Source organism: Tinamus guttatus, unplaced genomic scaffold (genome assembly GCF_059628265.1).
Source record: "Tinamus guttatus ecotype Peru unplaced genomic scaffold, ASM5962826v1 Tinamus_guttatus_pri_ptg000291l, whole genome shotgun sequence".
Classification (NCBI taxonomy): Eukaryota; Metazoa; Chordata; class Aves; order Tinamiformes; family Tinamidae; genus Tinamus; species Tinamus guttatus.
The window spans coordinates 1335462-1354231 of record NW_028288825.1 but is presented as its reverse complement, the minus strand read 5'-3'; the positions used below and the strand labels follow the sequence as shown (position 1 = coordinate 1354231).

The 18770-nt window shown below is 51.5% G+C and overlaps 1 protein-coding gene across 2 annotated transcripts in view; it reads left to right on the top strand.

The window, feature by feature from the left end:
• Nucleotides 1-4255, top strand: part of MAP2K3 (mitogen-activated protein kinase kinase 3) — a 30263-nt gene extending 26008 nt beyond the window's left edge. For both annotated transcript variants that reach the window (XM_088527756.1, XM_088527757.1), the window contains exons 9-13: nucleotides 94-221; nucleotides 874-951; nucleotides 2403-2542; nucleotides 3234-3279; nucleotides 3718-4255. In XM_088527756.1, the coding sequence (XP_088383882.1) occupies nucleotides 94-221; nucleotides 874-951; nucleotides 2403-2542; nucleotides 3234-3279; nucleotides 3718-3801 (476 nt within the window). In that variant the 3' untranslated portion in view covers nucleotides 3802-4255. The remainder of the gene's footprint in view (nucleotides 1-93; nucleotides 222-873; nucleotides 952-2402; nucleotides 2543-3233; nucleotides 3280-3717) is intronic.
• Nucleotides 4256-18770: the final 14515 nt, after the last annotated feature.

Genomic DNA, 18770 nt, shown 5'->3' with positions numbered 1-18770 from the left:
AATCCTCTAGGCCAGCAGGGAGTATTTTTCTGTAGTAGCTTTGTGGTACCTCAGCAGAAGACTTGATCTCTTCTCTCATCTTCTCTCCCTTAGATGTGAAACCTTCCAATGTGCTAATCAACAAGGAGGGACATGTGAAAATGTGTGACTTTGGAATCAGTGGCTATTTGGTGGACTCTGTGGCAAAGACCATGGATGCTGGCTGCAAACCATACATGGCTGTAAGTGTGTTTGTGTGGGATCTAACTTGACATCCTTCAGCTGCCTTCAGCCTTGGCTTGAAGAGGCTGTCGCTTAGAAATCAGTCCTGTTTCTCCTCTGTACTGAGATAGAAACCACAGCCACATGCTGTGGGCATCCTGACTCAGCAGAGTCCTCTAAGGACAGGATTACAGTCCCGCTAAGCCCTGCTGTTTGCTTTAATCCTATGGCAGACTCTTCCTTCATCACCTTCCATTTGCAGAAGGGTAAAGGGCTGACTAACTATTGGTGTTGGTTGAAAAGGCTGCTCCCAGTTGGCTAGAAAATGCTGAGGTTTCTCTTGGTAGGATTGTTTTAAAGTTTGCTTCATCCTCCCAAACTGTTTTGAATTTCCCATTGCCGTCCATGGCAGAGCTCCTGGAGATCATGCCACATTGTACAAGTCTTGCTTGGGAGTTGGAGCTGGGAGTTCATGTGGGTTATGTGGAGCAAAATGTGACCTTCACCAATGCTTGTAGATATAACCCCCACCCTGCCCTCATGGGAATGTCTGTGCCTAATCGTGAGCCAGGAGAATCCACCCAGGCTGGGTTTTGTAGCCAGAGATTTGCCGTGTATTTTACTCTGGGAAAACAAGATAGAGCTGTAGTATCTTTCATTTTGCTGTTACAGCCGGAGAGGATAAACCCTGAGCTGAACCAGAAGGGCTACAACGTGAAGTCGGATGTCTGGAGTCTCGGGATCACAATGGTAATGTAGGAGGGCTGCGGCTGGCATTCCTTGGGGTGGGACAGGGCATTTGCAGGCTGGCTGCAATCCTGCCACGCTCAGAGGCATCTGCTCGCTTCACTGTGGGTAGTTATACAAGTGGGCCAAATTCTGAGCTTGTAACTTAGAGCATGAGCCAAATTACACAAGACAGTTCTGTGGTAATGCTCTGTGCATCCAGTGATACTTCACCCCTGAAGCAGGGTTTGCTGAGGCTGGATCACAGCCTTCCTGTATGCACAACCTTCCCACAGGAGCAAAGTGTCCCAGAAATACCGGGATGGGTTAGTGTCCACTGCTGCAGCTCGGGGTAGTGTGCATGGCTTGCAGCAGTGCTGCTTGTGAGGTGGCTGACAGCAGCCACCAGCAAGGGGAAATACTTTCAGTTCCAAAATTGCAGCTGCTCAGGACAATTTATCTGCCTCCTGCAAGAAACAGATCTTACAGAAAACAGCTGAGATCTTCTGGCGCCAGAGGACAAAGGAAATCCCAGTTGTTGGCTCAAAGGAGGCTACCTGGGAATGGCTGTTTTGCTTTCCAGGAGACTGCCTCTGTGTGGGTGGATAGATGACTTCAGGAATAAAAAATAGCAATGACCTTAGTATGGGGCTTTGCATCCCTGCATTTGTGTGCGCTACACAGATCTCTGGGCAAATACTCCCTCTTTCCTAGCCAGTCTTGTCCTTGATGCCAGAACCAACCCCCTTTTCTTGCTGGTGTCCATGGCCAGTGCAGAGCAGAGCTAAGCTGCTTGGCAGCCATGAAGCAGGCTGGAAATGTCATTAGGCCCTGGCTTTCCTCCTGAGATGCAGGAAGCTGTGGGATGGGAGATTTTGTGAATGACAAAATCTCTGAACCTTTCCAAAGCCAGATTGGAGAGGGGACCTTGCTAAAAGTCTGCCAGCCTGCAGCTGGATGGAGCCCTGACCAGTGTGATTCCCTCCAATGTCCCCTCTAATGTCTTCCTTCTGGGCCAGCTTCCTGCTTTTTTTTTTTTTTTTTTTAATTCTGAAGGTGCTTGCCTGAGGTGGCTTGGCAAAGATCTTTCTAAATTATGTTATAGCACTTATTTTTGGGGGGTTTGTGGACATATTTTTGTGTATAGGTCATACAATATCAGCCTGAAAGCCCATAGGCTACTATGGACAGAAATGGTGTGCATGCTTTATTATATTTTTAAGTAATCTCCGCTTTCTGTAACTTTGGTTGCTTTCTGTAAGTTTCTTAATTTGCTGAGCAAGCCTCAGAAGGAAGTACTTTTGGCTCTGTGTCTCCTTATTTATGTAATATATATATATTTAAATGGTCTGACCCAAATCAAAAATAGTTTGTGAGGAAAAAGGCTTTTCATTTTGAATCCCAGTTTGCTTTTGACACTGAGGTGGGCACGTGTGTGGGGATGAGGCCGGTTTTCAGCCTGTCTTCCTCCTCAGATCGAGCTGGCCATTCTTCGCTTCCCGTACGAGTCCTGGGGGACCCCCTTCCAGCAGCTCAAGCAGGTGGTGGAGGAGCCTTCCCCCCAGCTGCCTGCTGATCGCTTCTCCAAGGAGTTTGTGGACTTCACGGCACAGTGGTGAGTCTCCAGCAGGGACTGGCAGCTTCTCCCAGCCTGGCTGGACCAGCAGCCCGATCCATAGGGATCGGAATAAAGCATAGGACAGGGTTTGTCGTCATTTCGGAGCCTCTTTCTCCCCATCTCCCCATGCTGAGCTGGCGTTTGGCCACAGCAGGAAGCGCTGCCCAGACTGATGTTGCTCTCAGCCTGACTCATTCAAGCTGGTTGGAAAGTGAAGAGGTTTCTCTTCTCCTTTTGCTCTTAATACTGCTGAAAATTTTGGTAATTTCTGGCAAAGTGGCAATGAAACCAGAACAACCCCCTGGCCAGTGTCTGGGTGCCTCTGGGTAAAAGCTGCTTTGTGGCTTTGTGGGGACTCTGCAGTAGCCAACGAGCAGCTCTGCGGCCTCGATGCCACTTGCTTCAAGCTGCTGGACAGAGGTGAGCCCAGCGAGATGGGTCTTGAACAAACCCTGAGAGTCTCCCCACCCATTGTCATGGCAAAATAACCCCAGGTTGCCTTTTCCAGGTACCTGGCTCACAGTTTTGTGGGGTCCTGGGGTTCAAATCTGCATGGCCAAACGGGGAGAGGAATGGGTGCTGCCCAGGAGAGAGGGGGGTGTTGCTTGGGGAAGGGGGATTCCTTTGTGATAGACTGTGTACAGAAAAAAGGAACCCACAGCCCATTTCCCCCAATTTTCTTTTCCAGCTTAAGGAAGAACCCTGCTGAGAGAATGAACTATTTAGAACTTATGGTAAGTGCCGAGTCATTTCCTCTGGTATTTTAGTCTTCCAACATGTTTTAAAAGTGAAATGAATGGTCCAGTAAGTCCCTAAAAATGGGACAACAGGAGATAGGGGGAACTTCTCAGCCTTGGGGGTGCATAGCAGGGTGAACATAGCATGTCTAGGCTGGAGGGATGTGGAAAGGTTTGGGGGTTTGGGACTTCTAGGTGTTTTCTCCTTCTATCATCTACGTTTGGTGGGTGTAGACTAACAGCCTCAAGCAATGGTAGAACAGCTGCCATGGTTGATCATCCAGCTGGGGTTAAACCTAGAAACATCAGATGTGAAGGCATTAACCTTTGAGCTAAAGGCTGGCATCTATGGGAGCTTTGGGATCCACCAGGGATGGCTCTTGTGCTCATTTTAACTCGGGCAGGAATTGATGTTATCTCGGTTCTTGTTGGCAGGAACATCCTTTCTTTACCTTGCACGACACCAAAGAGACTGACATGGCCTCCTTCGTGACAGAGATCCTCGGGGAAGACTCCTAACTCCCAGACCTCGTGGCTGCGTACGGTCCCCTTCATCCAGCACCCGACTTCTGTGCAGAAGAGCAAATGAGGACTCATGTTAACAGTGGTTTGCACAAATCGCATTTCCCCAGCCCGTTGGCATCTCCGGGCCTTGCAGTTTCTTTTTTCTTTGCCCAAATGAACCCCAACCAGGATGAGCCTTTTGAAGCTGACACGCACTCGACTAAGCTGCCGAGACCGAAGGCTCAGGAGCTCCCCGGCTGGTGCCCGGCAAATGCCGTGAGCGGCGCAGGGAGAGGCCTGTGGTCCCCAAACTGAGGCCAGGAGGCTGGACTGGGGCGAAGGATGCGGAAGGGCCTCTCCCTTCCCCAAGAGCCTGCGCACAGCGCGGGGAATTCCTGCGTTTATTCCCCTTTGCTGCCTGAGGACAGCCGAGGGAGCAATTTTTCCTCCTGCTCCCTTCCTCTTCTCCCTTGCCTGCAGGGAGCCCAAAGGCCTCGTCCCACAAAGCCCAGTCTCCTTTTTGTTTGCTCCGTGCCCAGCTCTGTGCCACCAGGATCCTGGAGAGCTCTTAGGAGGCCCTGGGGCTGCGCTTGGCGCCTGCCACGAGGTCTCACGGCTCTTCCAGGCAGCACCAGACATGGTGCCCCCCTCCCACTGCCCTCACCGAGTCAATGCACCAGTTGCATAGGGAAAAAGGAAAAAAAAGGGCATTTTTAAATGAACCCAGCTTGTTCTAAGCTTCACCCCACACTCCCCAGAGCACAGAGCCCGGGGCGCTGCCTCCCTGCCCGGGCTGGATGCAGCCCGTTCCTCACCCTGCGGCCGGTCCGGATTGAGGGCATCGCTCCCTGCGTTCGCCGTTCCCGCTCCGGCCAGGAGGATGCTCCATCCCCCTTCCCACGGGGGCTCCCGTAAGACCCTGCACTGTGCCACGCGCCCGTTGGAGGCCACCCAGGTCCCACGCTGCCGCCGAGCCCCTCGGCCACCCGCCGGCACCGCAAACCCAGCGCCTTGCACAGGGGCTGCTGACAGTTGTACATTTTGTGTCTATATATAACGGACTTTGTAACGTGTTTTGATCTAACTTGCTATAAATTAAAGCCCTTCTGCGTGGGAGGAAGGAGGAGCGGTTCCTTCTCCGCTAACAAATCCACTGTGAAAACCTGATGTGTTTCCCCGCACTCCCAGCCTGAGCGCTCCCCATGGAGCTGCGGGAGCAGAAGGGATCGCTGTCTTCTACTGTATATGATCACAGGATAAACGCACCAGCTGTGGATTTTGTGGATTTTTGTTTTTTTTTTATTATTAGATTGAGTTTTCAGAGGGATTTTTGTCTTTTCTAATATATATTGGTGTGTGTGTCCGTGTGTGCGCATATATATATATTATATATTTTTAAATCAGTGATGAATGTGTGAATATATATGTGGCCAGCAAATTTGGTGAAATGGCTAGCAACGTTCTGGCTTAATTTGGGAAGGCTGGAAAGGAGTCACTAAAAGATACCCTGGCCTGAGACATTTTTTTTTTTAGTACATCTATTTTTTAAGTGAGTCTTTAAAGAAAAAAATAGTGAGATTTTTTTCCTGAATTTCATGCCCTGGAGGTCTGGATTTGAGGCTGCGTTTCCCGTGTTCAGGGTATCTGGCCCCACGGAGAGCGAAGCCCCCCAGATTCGTGGTTCCCTCCTTTTGCAGTCCCCGAACCCGGGATCTGTCTGCTCCCAATGGAGGCTGCAACGGCTGCCTTATGCCTCCCATTCCCACAAGCTGCTCCCAAGGAAAGCTTGTTTTTCAATCCTCAATACCCCCCAGGAATGCCAGGGAAGCACATGGCGTTTTCCCTAGAGAGCACTCGCATGCGTTTCCCCACACAGACGAGCCCCAAACACCGGCTGCGACGGCCAAACCCAGTGAAATTCGGGGTGCCCCTGGTCCCAGCACCCCTTAGCGCAGTGATTCGTGTCGCCGCTCCTTGGTCCCACTGCGAAGCTCCTGGCACTCCTGAGGCCGCACACGATGGGTTGGGATGGAGCTTTGCAACCCACGTGCACAAGTCTGGGATTTATCCGGGCTGGTTACTTTGGATTGGTTTTGTTTCCCTGCGGAGCTTTCGTTTCCCCACAACTCCCTGTTGTGACCCCGCTCCCCTATCTCACCCCCTCTTTTTTTTTTTTTTTTTTGGTGTTTTGGGGAATGGCCATGTTTTTTTTTAATTATTATTTTTTGGCTGCATTTCACTTCCTGGAGGAAGACCCGGCTCCTGCATTTTAGTAAAAGGAGCATCCCCAACGCTGGTTCCTGGGAGATGCAGCTGGGTGAGTTGGGCCACCCCTTCCCGGCAGCTCCACGCAGCCTCGTCCGGCCGAGCTCTTTCCTGCCCTTCTCCCGTCCAGCACGTTCTCCTCCTGCTTCAGTTAGTCCCTTCTCCTTGCACTAATTGCAGGGGGGATGAAGAACTGGCAGGATCTAGGCTGGCTTTGGGGTCGGGGAGGATTTCGAGGTGGATGGGAAGCCCCTCTAGCGTTGTGTTTTTGAGAACGTTCTGTACCCGTTACACCCTGTCCTTGTTTTCAATAAAATTAGCCCTCAAATGAGCTGCTCGTTGCTTCTTCTGTGGCTGGGGGGGTTTGTTCAAGCTCTTGGCCAGTGGCCCTGGTACCAGTGTGACGTCCCCTCGTCCTGCATCCGCGAGGTCCCCAGATGCTAAATTGCTCTGCCTGGAGCCATTGCTGGGGTTTGGCTTTGGGTGGCCTTGGGTCACCCTCTGCTGTGCTCCTTCTCCAGGCCCAGCCATGCTCCCGGGTGAAAAGCAGGAGCTCCTGGAATTGCTGTGGTGCCGGAGCCGCTCCATGCGGGAGCGAGCAGAGCCGGACCCCGCAGCTGCCCGGTGCCGCAGCATCGGCTGCCACGAGATGGAGGCATCGGCCAGCGCCTGCCCGCGCTCCAGCATTCCTGCCGGGAAGGACGTTTTTCCCGAACCCCCCCCAATCCCACTGCACCCCGGGCAGATGGGGCTGGGGATCAGGACTGAGCTGGTGCTGGGAGCTGCCGCGGCGGCGGCCGCTCCGTTTCAATTACCAGCGTAATAGCTCCATCAAGACGCATTAAAAATGCAGCAGCGCCTCCGAGGAGAGAACTTGAGCAGAGGCAGAAAATTCACCACTCTGCGCAACCTTATTAGGAGAAAGCTTTTTTTCCCCCCTCTTTCTCCTCATTTGTCTCACGGACAGGCGAAAAGAGGCTGTTGTTGGCGCCGCATGAGATCCCGCAGGGTGTTCTCAGGTCCTGCTGACACTGCCCAGACCCCGCTGCAGGATCTGGCTCGTGCTGCAGAGAACGGCAAACTCAGTGCACCCAATTGAGGGTCAGGACGGTGGGTGTGGGTGGTCTGGGCATTTCTATGTTGTCCCGGGCGCTGGCCTTGCAGGGCTGGGGCTGTGGCACTGGGCATCAGCGACCACCAAGTGGGAGCCATTCGGATGAAGGGATGAGCCCGGCCGCCAGCTCTGCTTTTCTGCCTGGCCCAGGGCAGCAAGATGCTCCTTTTTTTATTTTTTCCCCATGTGCAAGTGGCAAATTTCACAATTCGTCACTTCGAATGCAAGCCCAGAGGTGCCACAGCAGCCCCTTGGCCCCCCTGGGGTCCCTGCAGGCTGAAACTGTGACCGTCAGCATCACCTCCCCAAGCCCTGCGGTGGCACGGGATGCCCTTCCTTGCCTTCCCGGCCTGCTTTAATTGAACCTTTGGGAAAAATCTCCCCTTCCATTCCCCACCCCCTCAAATCCCATTAATTAAAATCCTTGATCCGGGCCAGCAGCTGTTGCCTCTTTTTTATCTCCTTTGGCTCCTTGGGAGCCCAGCGGGCGGGTGGCCCCAACGAGGTGCCCAGCATGACCCGAGTGGCCACGATGGCCCCCCTGGCCACTGGGGACCCTCTGCCTGTTCCGGCTCTGCCGCCGCTTTATCGTTTCTTCCAGAAATAGCCCCAAGAGGTGACTTTCCTCCTCACTGCCAGCCTGGGCTTGGTGCTTCTGCAGCGATCCATCATCGATGCAACGGGGAAACGTCAGGAGCAATTAGTGAACCGGTGGCGTTAACTTTATCAGAGACAATACGTCTTTTTTAATGAAACTCGTGGCAAAAAAAAAGAAAAAAAAAGAAAAATGCTGACAACAGATGTATTATTTCACCTCCAATTTACCAGCGGGTGTATTTTTCATTCATGGGAACAGCTGATACGCATATTTATTTGGCGCAGCGCGTGTGCAGTCCCTGATGGATCGATTCTTGGGAGAGAGGGATCTTGCCGGGCAACCTTCATGCAAAGTAGTCCCAAAAGTGAGCCCCAAATTTTAGCCCCCAGACAAGCTAAAAGGACAGTTGTCTTTTTATTTTATTTTTCCATAAATGCGTGGTCTTCAGGCCATTTTGGCTCATTTCCCTGACCTGTTTGGCTGGTGGCTCTGCCACCCATTGCATAGGGTGGCCGGGTGGACATCAACCCTCTCCCAGCTCTCCTTGGCCTTGGTGGGAGCCAGGCGGACTCATCTCCACCACGTTTGGAAGAACGAACCCAGCAAGGAGCGACGGGCTCAGCAACATGGGGGGTTGGTTTTATGCTCATGTTTTGGCCATTGCTTCTTTGGAAGCCCCTTTGGGTGTTACCTCCAGGGGTTAACAGGTCTCCAAACTGTCCCGTAGCCTCTTGAACCTCGGTGCCAAAGCTGGGCATCCTTCATGGGTCATCTGAGCTTGGTCAACAGCACACTGACATTTCCCTTCCTATTTCTCCTATTTCTGGAGAATCTTTCCCTCTTTCCCAAAGTCCCAAAGGAGTTTCAGCTCCTTGCACTGATGAAAACAAATCCAAGAAAAAAATATTTGCTATCTTTTTCCCTTTCATTAGGAATGGAAGACAGGAGTCGTCTCTCTTCTGGGTACGCTACAACCACCATCAATTATTTAGGGCAAAGCGTCTCTCTGACAAATAATTTTTTTTTAATGTGGGAAGATTAAATCTGATTTTTTTTAACATCATAACAAAAGCAATTTCTCACTCGCAAGTCCTCACATTACATGCAGTAAAGAGTCCAGGCATCCATCCCTGTATTGATCAGCAAATAGGTCCTTATATAGACCGAGTTCACCTAACCTTGTTTAATTTTGGATTCATTGATTCAATGCAAAGATCTAGATGAAAAGCAAGTGGGCTGTTTCCAGCGCTGGTGATGCTATTTTTAAATAAATCTAGTGCATGCTAAAATAAATATGCAAAGCATTTTGTAAGTCCATATATGGGTGGGGAAGAGGAGACCAGATGTACTAAAATATTTAACAAACTTTTCTCTTGATTTCTGGAAACGCATGTTTTATTTAGTCAACACCAGGGAAATCTGATCAATTCCAATACTGGATGTGCAGGGTGGCCCCGCACCCCTGGTCCGGCGCAGGACCCTGGGAGAACCGTCTGTGCAGTGACATCGCTGCCACATTGAAATGCAAAGCTCATTAACCATGTCTGGGATTTTTTTTTGTCTGTTTGTTTGGTGCTTTTTTGTCTGGGCGCTCGTTAGGAGCGCAGGAGCTGAAGCATCCATCTAGCATTCCCTTTCATCTCCGGCCGTGTTTTTCTCCATTGCTCAAATGACAAAGTTTTCCCCTCCGCCTTCAAAATGTTATTTGATTGCACAAGATGAGACGGGGCGAAGAGCATCCCCAGGTGGGCTGAGCATCCCTGTGTCTGGCTGTGATCTGCCAGGAGAGGAAGGTGGTCTCCCTATTGTCACTTATTTCAGCCACTTCCCTGCACCCCAATGTCTTTCTCAGGACAAATGCACCCCCAAATCCCACAGATTTCAGTGTGGTCAAACTCAATTGAGCTGCTGCCAGCCCATGTCACCTCTAGTAGAGGCAGACAGTGTTTTCCTACCGTGGGAGAAGAGGCTAAGACCATCTCCCTTTTTTAATGTTTGCATAGAACATCCACCATTTTATATCTCTAGCACTAGGTTATTCCATGCAGAGGGAGGTATTTGCCACAAATATGATGATGGAGACATACAGGCTTGGTATGAAGCAAAGAGCTGAGAAGGCAGCACAGGAAGGGATGGCAGGGCTGGTGCCAGGCTTGGCACGGGAAACCCACAGCTAGGAACCCATGGGTGCAGGAATGTAGACCTGAGGCTGGGCAGGTTGGTTCTGGGGTAACTGGGAGAACACCAAAAAAAGCATTTAACATGTACAAATGCACCATATTTAGGAAATAAACACATCACATGGAGCTGCAGAACAATGAGGAGAAAAACAAGTTGGCAAACACCTAAATATGACCCCAAGCAAGCCCAGAAGATCACCCCCAACATGACTGTCACCTTCTTGCCCACAATGGGCTCTGCTTCACCCCAGAGCCTCCAGCCTGTTCACCTGGAAGACAAGCAACAAAAAGCCCCATAGCAGAGCACAGGTAGAGCTGTCACAGGGGAGCCTAGCTCATATTTGTTCCTCAAACAGAGCAGGTGACTTTTAAAGGGTGTTTTTCTAGGCTCTCATTGCAATCAAAGCTGTTTGTAATGAAGACGTTTTGGCACCTGCCAAGCCCAGCTCAGGAGGCAGCAGCTGCTGCAGCCAAGGGGCACCTGTGGCTTAAAATCACCGCTGCTCCTGGCTGTAATTTCCCATTCCAAACAAGGCACCTGAGGTCATGGTGAGGAGAAGGAGGATGGTTTGGTAGAGGGTTTGATGCATTTAACCCATTTGGCAAGGATCATGCTTGAAAAGAGCCAGGGGGTTTGCTGAGCTGTCCGGAGGGATCTGCCACCTCCCTGGTGGCACCCCAAAACCTAGGATGGATTTTCCTGCCATTGATGAAACCACCCCTTGAACGGTTTGTTCCCACTGATTCATCCTCATTAAAAATTTAAATGAGAAAAACGGAGAAGTGTTCAATGTAGCCGACTCTATCAGAAGCCTTAGGAAAGGATTTGAACTGAAGTTCCCAAGTCTTGAAGATTCAATCTCGCCCAAAAACATCTATGTTTTGCAGTTGCTTGATGGGTGCATCCTTGGTGCCACAGGTCCGTGCTGGGTTATCTCAAGGAGGGTCCATGTGGCTCTGGCTGTTTCGAGGAGCTGCAGGGTAAGGGACAAGCCCAGGGCTGCTGAACAGAGCTGGGACACCCTAGATTAGCACTTCTCCCTTAAATTCCACCAGCTTTTTGTTCTTTTTCATTATTTATTTCTTCAATTATTTCTTTCCTGACTTTGTCTTTAAGGTGCTGAACCAAGAATGAAGATTGCTAATTCCAAAGACTTTCATTTGCTTGCCTTGTATTGCTGATTTCTTTTTCTCCTCAACCCCTTCATAACTTATTTCTTCAGAGGTGCCAAAATACGTGACTCACAGGAAACAAACCCCAAAAGTCTTAGGCCCTGTTTCAGGGTGCCTACATGGCTGTAGGCTTCGGTGGGTTCCTGCTCCAGCGAAGCTCTCAGCTTCTCAATGTTTCTGATACGAGGAGAGGGCAAAATCTCTTCTCTGTGGGCTTGCAGACATGTTTTAATGCCTCAAATCTCCTTGAATGCACTTATTGGTGTTAATTGCACCAACACTTGTCAATACTGGTGTATTTTGGTGTATGATTTTTTTTTAATGGTCAATTTTAAGCACTTGATTGTTTTGTCATCAGCAGCTCCTCTGATGGCTGTGCTAGGACAGGGCACGGAGAATCTGTGTGTTGGTGTAACCCAAGTCTTGTGGGATGGATGGTACCTGGAATGCCTACGTGTCCGTTAACCTCAGGGGAGCACCACTGTCATGTCACAGATGCTTTGGAATGAGGGGGGATCTGGTGCATCCTTCCAGTCTCACATCTTCAACTTTCCTTGATTGCAGAGGAGGTTTCAACCTCTGGTTTTTGTTGCTGCCCTACACAAGACAGCAGGAGGATCCCTTCAGGTGGGACTTTGCTGAGTGTGAATGAGCAGAGACTTTCCCAGGGCTTAGGCTGGTGGGACTTGGTGATGGGCAGCATGGAAGCAGCCTGGCTTGGAGCTAGATAAGATCCATGGAGAAAATGAGGAAAGAGAGACTCTGGTGAGGACCCTATGGTTGAAGCATGTTAGCCTGGGGCAGGAGATTGCGGAAAGCCAAGGAATCTTAAGGTCAGGGCCAGGGCAATGGGAGAACCCAGCTATGGCAGCAGCTGTCACCAATGCTGTCACTGAAGGAGATGGGGTGTCTGCAAAGGACAAGAGGAGGTCACAGAACTGAAGTGTAAAGTCACCACTAGAAATAGCAGGGCCTAAGTGATATTTTTATCAGAGGCATCACGGGGAAGGCATGAAGAAATCCCATCCTGAGATGCCCAACTACTGGCGCTCCAGCACTTCCCCTTAAACTAGGCACAGAGTATCCTAACTGCTCCCTGGGCTGCCCACGGGAAGGGACTGGCCCAGGCACTGTGGCCTGGCACTTCCGCCAGCCCGCTCGTTTGGTTCAAATCACTAATGAGCTAATTAGTTGCTATGGAAATGTCATGTGGGAGAACTTTGGGGAGGAGAAATTATAGGTAATTTTTATTTGTTTGGGCCCTGTTCCTATAGCAACCAGAGAACTTGTCTTTGACTACCAGTTGGTTTCCATGGAGTTGGCTGCTAGTTCTAGGTTATTAATGCCTTGGAGCAGAAGACAATGCGACTCACCTAGTAGGACTTGTAGATGTCTCCTTCCTGTGCAGGTGAATTTTGCGTTTAACCAAACTCCTGGCATCGTTTCTCTAATGAAACTAGAACCACTCTTGGCAATTGAGCTGACTCCAATCTCCTCATCAGTAGACTTAGGGCTAGAAGAATCCTTTGGATCATCCAACCATTGGTTTCAAGATATCCTGAAATGAATAATCCGTTACCTCACTTCTCAGTTTCTTCCACATACAACATTTAAAATGTGTGCTTGATTTTTAATTGGATTTTCTCTGGGTTCAGCTTGCAGATGCCAGTGGTTGTTCTGCCTTTCTCTGCTAAATTAAAAAGTCTTTTAGCACCTGGCAGTTTTGCTGTAAAGGGACTTAGTGTAATTAAGTCACTTCTCATCTCACAACAACTGGCTCACCCAAACAAAGCAGTTTGTTTGCTTTCAGCCTCTCACCGTGAAGCATCGCCAATATTTGTACAGCTCAGGGAAAAAAAGGGATGCGGTGTCTGCTTTGCAGTTATGCTGGAGGTCTGTCAGAAGGAGCTCTCCAAACACCTTCAAAAGATGAGCCTTGGAACCAAGCCAAGCGCTACTGGACACTAAGGACTGTGGATTTGGGAGATTGTTTTTTGATGGGTTATAGTTTCCCTCCCACCAACTAGCTCCTCTGCTTTCCACAGGCGATAATTACCCTTGTAGGAGCTAAAAACTGCTGTTTCCATTCCCCAGTTATCAACCCATACTCCACTTTGAAGGCACCAGCCACTTCTCTCTGAAATTCCAGCTCCAGCTAAACTTGGAGCAGCCTCTGTTGGGTGCTGGAGGGGGCTCGATCAGCCTAGGAGCAGCTATGACTCCTCCAGGAGAGATATTTTGCTCCGGTTCTGAAGGCAAATAAGGTGACCCACGTGTGGCTGAGCCTTTAACGATATTTGGCCGAGAGTGCCATGCGCTCACATGGGAGGCATGAAGCAAATCACCTGGTGAAGGCCGGCTCCTCATAGCCAGCCCTTTTCCTTCAAGCCTCTTGGCAGCGTTTGCTCCTGGCCTTGCAGCTTCGCATGCTGCGCTCACAGCTGCTCCGTCGCAGTTGGACGAGGCGCAGCCCCAAGGGCTCGAAACGGAGGCAGGAGGAGCCCGGAGGATCAGTCCAAGCTGCGGCAAGTGGGGAGAGACAACACGGCCCGGATGGAAGGTCCCTGAGCCACGGAGAGGGGCAAAACTGGACAAGCCAAACATTCCAAGGGTCGGGAAAGTATCATGCGAGGGTTTCTCTGTCTCCTTCATGCCTCTGGAGTTATGTAAAAATCATGGTAGAAATCTCTCGGCTAAGCCTGCATGTGTTCCTTCGTCAGTAGGTCTCCAACAGCGGTGGGGAGAGCCTTGGGAAATGCTGTATTTAAGCAACTGGCAAAACCGGCTTCAGCGCCAAGGCAAGCAGCCGGTTGTCACCTGGAAGACAGAGACACATCCAGCACAGCCAGGGATCCTGTGCTCAGACAGTTCCTGGCCTCTGTTCCGGAGCAGGGAAATGATACAGGAACCCAGGGCAGGGACCCATGAAGTGAGATGGGCAGGTGTCCACTCAGGGGAGCTTGCCCAGGACATGATCTGCTTGCAACGAGGTGTTTCAGTTATGCCATGTGGCCCCTTGCTTCCTTCCTGCCCCAGGGCAGCTGCCAGGGTCTTTCTGCCCATATCAGTGTCTCAGCTATAAATAATAGTGATGTTCTTAGTGGACATCTCCAACCCAGCTATGGCCCGCGACTCACGAGCTTCCTGTTTCCAGAAACGCCATGGGCTGATTCGTGGCTACCAAGGAGCATTTCAGTCTGACCCCATAGCCTGTGGTCAGGTTTGATTACACCAAACAGCATCTTGCATTCCCAGGAAGGCAAATAGGAGGACTCCTTTTCAGGGCTGTGAAACCTGGCTAGCATCCTGCAAAGACACACGACAGATGGTGCTTCATCCCCGGCCTCACCTGGTTCTCCTCCTTTCCTTTGGCTTTTCCTTCCTTCACTCGTGGCTGGCAAGAAACTCTTCCTGGCTTGGTTTGATCTGCAGCTCTTCCAGCTATGGCTTTTGTAACGTCTTTGCTGCTAGAGCCTCTTGCAAAATCAGCATTTTCCACTTAATGTCCCAGGCTCCCTTCACCTAGGGCAGCCACAGCTCTGCACTGGAGTATGCAGGTAGCCTCAGCAGGTGCTGGATGGAAAATGGTACTGATCTTATTTAGCCATTAAGGGGTCTGAGCATGGAAAGTATCCAACACCTGGAAAGTATGAAGCCTTCTGCGGATGGCTAATGCTGCCCTGAAGACAGTGCATGCTTTGAGGATCTCGCACATCCAAGACAGAGAAGGAAAAGGATGACACCCATCATGTCACAGGGTGCTGAGATCTGTAGATGTCCTGGCTGCCAGCTCAGAGGGTCATTCTGGGCTCCTGCAGGTGCATGAGGCCAAGCTCTGTAGAGCTGCCTCTGGGAAACACTTGGTGCGAGGCCCTGGGAGAGTCACTCCCACTTAGTGGCACTGTTTACTCATTTGTAGAATGGGGAGCAGAGCGACTCCTCTCCCTGTGGCTCCATCTCCATGGCTGGGTGTGGGCAGATGCTCTGGCTTTGCTGGAAAACACAGCCAATGGTGCCTGCTACCCCATGCCTTGCTGATGTGTCCACACTTGCACTCATCTGAACCATGGGGACTTCCAAGCCAGCTAGCGTAGGGTGAAGACATCCAAGTTCACTGTCACTGTGGTCTGTTGGGAGTGGGAAAAAAAAGAGCTCTTGGAAGTTTTTCCAGGGACAAAGGAGTTACTGTGCTGGCTGCCTGCTTTGTGGGCACCATGCTACTCTCTGGGGCTCTTCCCTCTCCAGAAGCCCTAGGTTTGTAGGTATGTGATTGCCTACAGCTCTTGTCATGACTGTGCAAGTCTCATTCATGCCATTCCCCCTGCTGTGGGGAGGAGGACATGCACGGGCCATCCCAGGCAGTGGGATGGGTAGAGGAGAATGTGGCCTGCGAGGCCACAGAATGAGTGGCTGAAGCAACGTGGGGCAAGCGTCGGAAATACTGCCCAGCCCTGCGGTGAGAGGAGGAAACTGTCTGGTTTCATGACACACACTTGCATGCTTTTCACCTGAGTAACCTTCTTCTGCCAGAGAAAAGAGGCTTCTACTGCACCCTGCCATGAGCTGGGAGGTCAGCATGAGAGCTGAGAAAACTCAGGGTAGGGGCATTGCTTTCTTAAGCTACATCCAGCAATTGGCAGCAAGAACTTGCAGCAGGAAGGTGGCCAGGGAGAAGCTCCATGGTAGGGCAGACCTGGATGGCCTCTCCTTGACACCAAACAGCTCTGCCATGGCCAGGTGAAGCAGTTTGGGGTTGTTCTTCCTAAAGCAGGTGAGACCTGTCAGGTGCAACATGGTCCTGACTTACTCTTTCCCATGCCCAGCTCCCCGGATGCTTTCAGCCAGACCCATTTCTCTCAGAGGGAATCTCTGCATGTTGAGGGGTCCAGGTGAGCTTGTTGCAAAGTCTGGGGTCTTTTCTACTTGCTTTGGTCCCCTAGGACCTACCCTTTGCATATATTTACACTGTGAGGGCACAAACAAGTTGCAGAGCAAATGCAAGTCCACAGACTCATAGCTCAATTTTTCACCTGATTTGTTGGTTTTGACCTGGTTACAGCTTGAACTCGAAGCACCTGGAGTGTAGGTCACCTCTTGCACACCTTGGACCTCTGGTGCCAGGAGCAGCGAGCGCCAGGACGACCTCCCTGCTGCAGAGGCAGCTCCTGAACCGGGTGGCTTGTTCCAGCTGCCCCTCACAGCATGAGGGATATGAATCCCTGAATCCCAGCCACGCTCCAGCATTCCATAAAACACAGAGCTCCAATTACGCATGGCTTGGCTCTGGGGAAGCTCAGGAAGGGGCAGGGAGCAGCCCTATCTCACAGCCCCAGATCTTCAGTCTAAAATAAAACCGCAGAGTGAAGGCATATTGTAAGGACAAGTGCTGGTGCTATCCTAAAGCAAACCCTGGTTGGATTAGCCCCAGAACAGACGGTCCTTTTTCCTCTGGCAACAGAAACGGTCATAATCCAAACATTACTGACCCCAACACCGCAGGGCAGAGAGCAAAAGCGTATTTGGAGCTGAAGGACTCGCTAGTGCCGTCTTCTCCACTGCCAGCTGTGGCAAAGAAGAGTTCGTTGTTGCAGAATACTGCAGCCTCCCAGTCCACTCCCTACCTGCCGATGGCCTTGCCTGGCTCGGAACATGTCTGTCCAGGTGAGCATGGGAAGGTGTTTCCTGTGGAGCCACTAACCAGCGGTTGAGCAAGCGTTGCTGGATTGAATGCAGGTTTTCCCACTTCCCCAGCCCTTTCTCTGCTCTCGACCCATCTCCCAGGAACCTTTTTCTAATGCTCCCTGGGGTCCTTGGCCTCAGCCACTGAAGGGGTGGACAAGAAGTGGTCGACTCCACGCTCCAATCGCAGACTGCTGAAGTGAAGGTTGGGCTTGGCGAGGGAGATCTTTCTCCAGGAGCCCTTTGGAGGCAGGAGTAAGAGGATATCTCCAGGAGCCACCTTCAAGGCGTTGAGAAACAAGTAGCCGAGTGAGCGTGAGTCCATGTGGGTGAGTCTGAATGGGATGGGGGGCTCCTCAACCATCGGAAAGGGGCATTTGGAGATCCAGAGGATGGGGGAGACATGGGCAGGTGCAGCCTGGGAGTGAGGTGCCCGATACAGGGTCACGGGAAAGCGGGATGAGCCCAGGCTCGGCGCTGGACTCGCGGAGGGTTGGCCGGGCTGAGCACAGCGTGGTTTGGCATGTCCCATAGCGGACTTTGGGGAACTGATGTCTCCTCTGGGAGAACCGGGACCCAGAAGGGCTGGAAAGAAACCCAGGTGGTTCTCACCAGTCCTCATCCTGCTGAGGAGCAAGGCAAGAAGGTCCCTCTTGCTCTGACCCTCTGCAACTCACAGGGGCTTTAGCCCCTGCTCATCTGTGGGGATCATTGGCCACATTGGGGACTGATGAGACTCCCCAGTGTCCGACCGGGATTTATTCGCGGGCTCTGTGCGTGGGCAAGTTGTTTTGCGTCTCCTATAACCAGCGGGGCAGGTTGTCCTGGGGCTGTGTGTGTCTGTGGATCCCAGACTCCAGGTCTGTGTCAGGGCGGTGCTGAATGGAGCTGGGGATGGGGCATCCAGGCAAACACACCTCCCTCTGCCAGCCCAGACAGGGCTCCCATCGCAGTGAGGTGCTGCCGTGGGCTCTGGTACAGAGCAATGGCATGGAAGGATCCAGGGAACACGTCCACCTCTAGGACACCCTGTGCCGTCTCTCTTCTCCACCTTGTTTAAACTTTTATGGCCAAAACAGCCCTGTGCAAACATCCTCCTGTAAATAACCCGCGCAGATGGGGCTGTGTTTGAACAAGCGGACGTGCGCCGGCAGCGCAGGAGGCTGCTAACCCGGCAGGGTGCCCAGCACCCAGCGCCGACATGGGGTCACCCGTGTGGCCAGGGGCCACCTCGCTCCACCTTGGAGCAGCTCCTCTCCTGCCAGCTGCGCACCTGAACATGGAAAACGCTGGTTTGGGGAATTGAAATGCTGGAAAAAGTCTCACCTGGAAACCACTAAAGCAATCAGGCACCTGCATTTCCAGGGTAAAACATTCCTTTTGGGAAGACCTACAGTGAAGCACTTCTGCACCTTTGGATTTTTTCCCCACCTTTCCAATATGACTTTCTTTTTGCTGAATTGGCAAAGGGCTCCCGTTTCCCCACAGTTTTGTTTTTCAGGTGAATTGCCATTAGCATTTCTTTCCTTCCCCTGCTTTTTTTGTTTTTCTTTGCTGCTCTGATCTCGCTACAAGACTCACCAAGAGCAAAACTTTTCCATACCTACACCGTGGCTGTCACTGGCTGCACCACCACTGCCTTGGGACCGCTCTCCTCCAAGGTCCCTCCTAACACCTCTTTGCGCCGAGGGTCAGAGCTGCACCATGGAAAGGAAACCAAAGCAAATAACTGTGGATGTGGCTGGTTAGAAATGTTTTCCCTTTAGCTGTGGGCTTTGAGGAGAGCACACGGATGCCGACTCTGCTTGCAGCATGTCACGGCTGGTCCGAGGCTGCTGGGGCGAGGAGCCCCAGGAGGGGCCCAGGAGTCCTGCACGCGTCCCACCTCTTCCTCACCAGAGGAGCACGTTTCTGCAGAAAAAAAATCAGGAACATGACACTGTGTCCTGGCCCCATTTCCCAACACAGGCTGCCA